General features: G+C 31.8%; 1 protein-coding gene across 2 annotated transcripts; it reads right to left on the bottom strand.

Annotated features, from left to right (window-relative positions):
• Positions 1-361: 361 nt before the first annotated feature.
• LOC111312118 (Ankyrin repeat family protein) lies at positions 362-4,470 on the bottom strand. Of its 2 annotated transcripts, none has more exons than XM_022912135.2 (4): positions 4,277-4,470; positions 3,206-4,019; positions 1,994-2,403; positions 362-1,648 (listed from the first exon to the last, which is right to left on the bottom strand). In XM_022912135.2, exons 2-4 carry the CDS (start codon positions 3,768-3,770, stop codon positions 788-790), a joined length of 1,836 nt encoding a protein of 611 aa, XP_022767870.2. In that variant the 5' UTR covers positions 3,771-4,019; positions 4,277-4,470; the 3' UTR covers positions 362-787. The 2 variants fall into 2 exon arrangements, with proteins under 2 accessions (XP_022767870.2, XP_022767868.2); XM_022912133.2 differs by having other exon boundaries at positions 3,206-4,013.
• Positions 4,471-7,599: the final 3,129 nt, after the last annotated feature.

Below are 7,599 nucleotides of genomic sequence, written 5' to 3'. Positions count from 1 at the left end.
GTTCTCAAAATAGAGACAAAGTCTCTTAAAGTTTGTTTTGCTGGAAAAAAAAAATCCACGACTATTATTTCATCTTCTTCAAAGGTGTTTAGCGGTTAGAATTTCGCTAATGTAGAGTAAATTCCAATGAAGGTTTCATTGTATCTCTTTAGATAATTTGATCGACTCCTTTTGCATTCCCAATACCGGTGAGACCAAATAAGTATAAATGAAAGCAATTCCTAGAGCAAGGCGCGTGCCTTTAAGCCATTATTTTGTCGCACACTATTCTCCATATTGATGCCAATACAAAACTACCACCGGTGCAAGAGATCATCACCAACAAGAAAACATCTCAAAATGATCTTCAGGAAACAACATATTTTGAGAAAAATGGGGATTATATTATTAACTTGAAACCAAGCTCAGGAATACATGATCTCTGTTTACAATTCTTGAGCTTCAGCCAAATCTACTAAAGGCTTAAGAAGTAAATTTAGATCTAGATCCAAGCTCATAGCGTAAGCCAAGCTGCCCCCGGAAAGAAAGCCTTCATGTGAAAGAACATTTCAGCCACCAGAAACAAAATGGCAGTTCAAATACCATCTTCCTTCAATTGATCAATCAAACTACTGATTCCATCTCTTCATGCTCACTAGAATATGGAATACTCCACCTCAAGTACATATATATAATAATTATAATAACAACTAGACCTGAAGCAGCAGATGGTCCCTTCAAATTCAAATTATAGATGAAGGAACCAGGGGCATGAGTTTGACCCATATTTGTTCTATTCCTCCACATCTTAAAGCGCATACATCCTTTTAAATTCACTATTCAGGATCTCAGGATCTGAAGCCATAGACATAGAGAGAGAACGGGAGCGACTCTCAGCTTTCCTTAGACTCCTCAACTTTGACTCCTCCATTCTATGTAAAATGACAAAATAACACATCGAGCCAATTGTAGTAAGCATGATTGTGCCACCAATTACAGTCGCACACACAGCAAGCCATCTAGAATGTTTTCCCACGACCACATATGTCAGCGAAATAAATGCGACTGAAATGAAAAGGCACGCCAGCCACATAAGCTTGTTAATTACAAAGACAAGTTGCTTCTTTGCTTTTTGTTCAATCACGACCACTGATGTCTGGACAACAACAACAGCCAAGGAGATGAACAAAGCAAGGCTGTCAAAGACAAAGAAGACAATAAATGTTGCCTTGTTAGCTATATAAGCTTGCCCAAGTGAAACCCCCCCTTTTTTATCCTCAACATACTGTCCAGGGACAGTAAAGATGGCAGCAAAAGCAACGGTAGCAATGAGAACAGCAACAACAGTGGCAGAGTTTATAGCATTGTTTAGGCCACTAATGTGGAGTTTCTTTAGCCTCTTTGCAATTTTTTGCACCCTGAAACCAGTCTGGCGAGTTTGTTGGAGCTGAGACTGGACATCATGTTTTATATCACTGACAGTTTGCTTCAGTTGTTTTGCTGTATTTGGGGGCTTTCCATGGTCCTTAGAATTGGTTGCTCCTGCTTCTTTTAAGATCGACACAAGTTCCAGGGTTCCCATTTTTTCTGCAATGTCAAGTGGGCTTTCTCCCGCCTTGTTTGTTGCATTGATGTTTACACCTTCAACTGATAACAAACAACGTAAAATCTGCACAGCAAGTGAATCCAAACTTTATAACCAACCAGTGGAATATCATATGTTTTGGAATAGGAATACACTACTTACATATTCCAACTGGAAAAGATTCCACAATCAGTCAGAAAAGGTTTACCAAGCAGGGTATGAAAATACAAAAACCAAACAAGATATCTATCTCCATGAGCCGAAACCTGATTTACATTTTTGTGGTACAAATTCAGACAACGACCTAGACTACTTTTTATTGAAACTAGGACTGAAAAACCCAGCAGTTGCTTATGTTAAACCATCGCAGTTATAAATAGATAACTTTTGAAAATTATTTTCAATAAAAGATAATGAATGAGAAGGCACCTGAGTACGACCCTTCTTTATTGCAATATGCAACGCAGTATTTCCTTTGTTGTCTTCCACATGCAAAACTGAGGGATCAGGTTTCAACAATTCCAGCACTATCTCCTCATTTTGACCTTTCACAGCCATATGTAGTGCAGTTTGGCCCTTTTTGTCTATCCTAAAACCAGCACTTGGATCCTTGCTAAGCAAGGATTTCACTACTTCCAAGTGCCCCATTCTTGCTGCTGAATGGAGGACAGTTTTACCATTGTTCCTTGCTATCTTAGCAAGGTCTGAGTCAGTTTCTAGAAGAAGATTGACTACATCAATATGCCCTTGTGCAGCAGCTGTGTGTAGGGCGGTTGTACAAGATAAATCTGTAGTCATGGCCGAGTTGGGGAAGGTCCCCAAAAGTTCCTTTAGCACTTCTGCAAGAATGTTTTGGTCAAAACAACTTCAGAAAGAGATTAGCAAGAAATGATTGCTTGGAGAAAGTAAGGTTGAGAATTATAAGAACATAAAACAACTTTTGCAGGAGAACATGATTTTAAGATGCTGCAAGTTGGAAAGGGAATATAGAACATGTTACTTTCATCCTTCTTACCAAATAACTGAGTTAAAAGCCAAGTGATCAGCAAGATAAAGTAAGTCCCTCATCAATAGAATTGAAGGATGATAAGAAGCGGTAAAGCAATCATATTTGGAGTTAAATTGATAAGAAACAATAATTAATAGGAAAAGCAGTTTCAGAATTATAAACAAGTAAATTCTACAAGAGAGTCATAAAAGCTCACACTTAAGATGAACTAACAGAAACCCAAGACCACTCGTATCATTTGCTTGTGCTTGAATGGTTATGGAATGTAAAATGAAGTATATTTCAGGTATCCTACCATCACGAGTAATTACCAGAATTGAAAATTTTGAATGAAAAATGGACTCACAAAGAAGAACCAAGCCACTGGACGGGACTACAATCAGTGTGATTAGCAAGCTATAGCATCATAGAAATCAAGTTCATGTCACAAATAAGGTTAGTAGATTAGTATCTCAATAAACTTCACAAAGTTAAAGAAATTGCAAAAGAAAAAAAAAACTACAGAATTTATTTGCAATTATATGAACAATTTAGGATTTCTGTCACACTTATTGATGGTCCCATACTTAAAATACTACTTCTAAAGGAATGAGGAATATGCAATAGAAAATGTAAGATGAGTGAATTCTTACCAACATGACCCTGCTTTGCTGCAACATGGAATGGATCATAGCCATTCCGAGCAGTGATAGATGCAGTCTCAAGATCCATACGTTTCAACATCACTGCAACGATGACAGCTTGACCATTCTCTGCTGCAACATAAAGGGGAGTTTCCCCTTCTAGGTTTTGCTTGCCCAAAAATTCCTTGGCCTCAGGACCATCAGACTTCTGAAGAATCTCCCTAACTCTAGTCAAATTCCCCGTTCTAGCTGCCAAATGAAGAGGCGAATCACCCCTTTTTCCTGGAGACTCCCTATTCTTCCTGCGTTCACCTCCGCCAATAAAGCTCAGCTGCCTCTCCATTACTACACGAAAGCTCTTCTGCTTCTCCATAAAGCCCCGAAAACTCTTCTGTTTTTCTATCATTCCACGACTGCTCAGCTGTTTCTCAGTTGTAACACCACTAAAACTCTGTTGCTTTTCCAACACTCCTCCAGTGGTAGATTGTTTAAAACTTTGTTGCTTCTCCATGAGTCCTTGAATAGATGGCTGTTTTTCAGTCGTTACACCATGAAAACTCTGCTGTTTTTCCATGATCAAATGCAGAATCTCAAGCAGTTATCAACAACTCTAAACAAAAAGTGTGTTGCTTGAAAACCTGGGGAATTTCAGAACCACAAATTATGAACTTTTCTCTCCATGCTCAGAAGCGAATATGAACCTCTTCTTTTTGGTTTATTTCTCGGAACTCATATCCCACAAAAGTATCTCTGTTTCTTCGTGATTGATAACAAATTGATTGCCCAAAATTTTCCAATAGAAAATGACTTTCCTTTCCTGTAGCTAGAAGAAACCCAGTTATTAGGCTTGTGAAAGATGTAGACAACCTTAAGCAGTAATATCCAAACAAAAAAAAAAAAAAAAAAAGGAATCTTGTGGTAAAGAGTTGATTCTCTAAGCGAAGAGTTTATTGTAAGCCAAAATGAAAACAACCCAGAGGCAGTGCACTTTTGATGATCAACTAAAAGAGGGTTTCATAAAAAAATAAAAAATAAAAAATAAAGAAAAAAAAAGCTATGATGGAGAATGGAGCTCAATACCTTTGATTTGAAGCTCAAAACGTGAAGATTGATGCAAACAAATGAATTCCAAAAGTTGAAATCCCCTTGAAAACCGATTTCCCAGAGAAATCTGCAGATCAAATTTTGTATTTTACTGTGCCAAACCAGAGGCAACAGGAAGGTAACAGTGAGAAATAGAGTAGTATATCAAAAGAGAAGAAATATCAGGCGTCAGCAGCCATTAGCTAACCACACTTTTTATATATTACCACTAGCGCTGTAACTCCACATTTTCCTGTTTTCTTAACATTTTTAACTCGTTTTTGTTTTTTATTCTTTGTGTCTTCAACTTGAAAATATTGCTACTAGAGTTGATTTTGTAGTTGTACTCGTATTTGCTTTGTTGCATATGCTGAGCTGGCTGGCTGGCTGCTGTGCTGAACTACGAATAAATGCCAACATATGCTTTATCTCAACTTACCAAAAGTTGACAACGCTACGAGTATTGCTTTCTTTTGGTTTCATTCACCACCGAGATTTTTAGCTGCACCTTCCATTTCATTTAAATGAAAATACAAATACAACTAGTATTTCATTTTCTTTTTCTTTTACATGTACTACTTACTGAAATTGAATTACTGCTGGTCAGGTGAAAAACATGCAATGATCGATGCAGAGGAAAAAAATTTGTGGTAAGAGGGCTGGATCAACCCAATCCATTTGCCTGCAATTAGATTTAGCCGCCAATGTTGTCTGGTCTTATCGTTACAGAGAGCATTAAAAAGGAAAAATGAAAAAAAAACAAAACAGATGAGGTCAGGTAATGGCACTTGGTGCCCCCACAATGTGCAAAGAAACACTAGAATATAAGCTCTTCAAAAACGTCCATGACAAAAGCATACAAAAAAACAAGCCACCAATCATGGACCCACCCCACCGACCCTCCTCTCCCCAATCCTGACTCTTAACAGATTATAATTACCCAAAGTGCTCGCCAGAATATCCATCGCGTACAATGCCCATTTTTAATGGCTCTGAAATTTATCCTCCGCTGAAAATTTCGGGGCATATAAGATGATTTTTGGAGAAAAATCTTGACATTATTATATCTCAAGCATAGATAGGGGTGAAAAAAAATAATAATCAGTTTAAAATTATAATATTTAATTTGATTTAATATAAATTAATTTTTTTCTTCAATTCAAATTAAGCTTACATATTAAATATATATTAAATTTAAATTAAATTTCGAAATAAATATCAATATGTAAAGTGAAAAATAAAAGAAATTGAATCAAATTAAATTGAATCGTATTATATATTTTTATTAATTTTTATATATTTTTTAAATTTTTATAAAATAAAAATAATTATTTTATATTTAAATTTATTTAAATTTATTAAAAATCATATTAAAATAATATAAAAATAAAAAATAAATTTAAAAAACCATTAAACTTAATAGAACATGTAAAATTTGATTCGATTGGATTTGAATTACATGAAAATTTAATTTGAATTCAAATCAAATTTTAAAAATTCATAATTTTATATATTATTCAAAAACACTGAATTAAATATGATTTGATAAGAATTGTTATCATCTCTAAATATATTAATGTACTTTCAACTAAAATTAAAATTATTATTTATTTAAATCATTTAAATTATTTTTTTGTTTTCATATTTAATTTAAAATCATTAAATTTTAATCATAAATTTAATTAAAAGGGCATTATTCACCGATAAATAAAGTTGTGAAAAAATTGATATTTTATCACAAATTCACAATTATAGATATTCTTTGGGCTATGTAATGTGATGTGAGTTTTTTTTTTTTTTTTTTGAAATGAAGAGATTCTGAGTTTCATTACTAATTGAAGAGATTGTCACTATTAACAATTACATAAATATCATCTAGGATATTTATTTGTCATGGGTTGATTAAAAAATTTATATTCATTGGTGGATTAAACAAATCAAAATAATTAAAGGGAGGAAGAAGCAAATAGAATGGAGGATTCCTTGGAGGGCATAACTTAAGGATCCAATATAATTAAAAAAAAAAAAAAACCTTTTATTCATCTTAAATAAAAATAATGAAGAATCCAATAAATAAATAAAAGCACTACGCTACAGGAATTGGGAAAAAAGCAAAAATTTTTATTTAATTTATTTTAAATTAATAAAATTTTAATTATTAAATTATTTAAAATTAGCTTTAATTGGATATGTTCACCACATTTTAAGATTTGGGTTCAAATTTTCTTAATAAAAATTAAATCGGTTTACAAAATATCAATATTCTCTCAAAATTTTTTAATTATTTGAAATGTTACTATTCTTAATAAAATTTATTATTGTGTTTTGTAATTATTAAAAATATTATATTATATTATATTGTATTGTATTGTATTCCTATTATTATTTTTTTATCAATATTTTATTTATCTAACAAACTAAGAAATTTCTTAATTTGATAATAACAATGAATTATTATTACTATTATTACTATTATTATTATTATTATTATTATTATTATTATTATTATTATTTAAAATTAATTTTTTTATTAGAATAAGTTGAAAGAACTTCCTTAAACCATAGTAAAGTTGACTATGTGATTCATCAACTTAAGAAAATATTTTAAAATTTATTATTAAAAATTTCAAAATAATTTTCATCATAAGAGATTCTTTTTAAACGATCATTTTTATTATTAATTCTATCCCTTTTACTATTTAAAATGCATGTAAAATAAATATATGTAATAAAAGTTAAAAGAAATATATCTGAGGAGTGAAAATATTTGTAAAAATAAAATAAAATAAAATTAAACTACTTACATTTTGGATTAGGGTTTACTTACATAAAAAGGGTTAAAGATCTACATTTGGGTTTGTTTATTTAAAATGGACCAAGCCTTTGTCAACATATTTTTTTTAAGGATTTGTTTTCATCTAACAAATAAAATCTTAACTTATTATCTCCCTTAAAACCAAATCCAACAAACAAAATCATAATCATTTATCTTTTAAAAATCAATGAAAACATTAATCTAGCCCATTTAATATATAGACTACAAACACACATCCCACCTCTCATGAACATATAAGACCACCTCTCATATCCCAAAACCCAACAATCTTATTAAAGTAGACACTCGTCATCTTTTAATCCTTTTAAGATTCTTTTAACATAAGGTAGTATAGATATTTGGCAGTTTGATTTAATAAAGTAGAAATTATTTTTTTATTTAATTATCAATAAATAATACAATTAATGATAGTTAATATAATACTAATAAGTGTATAATATTAATTGTAAACTTTTGATAAAGTATGACATGCATGTTTTAAGTG

This window comes from Durio zibethinus, chromosome 1, assembly GCF_047325235.1.
Source record: "Durio zibethinus cultivar Kanyao isolate XHJ-2024 chromosome 1, ASM4732523v1, whole genome shotgun sequence".
Classification (NCBI taxonomy): Eukaryota; Viridiplantae; Streptophyta; class Magnoliopsida; order Malvales; family Malvaceae; genus Durio; species Durio zibethinus.
This window is presented reverse-complemented; position numbering and strand designations above follow the sequence as displayed.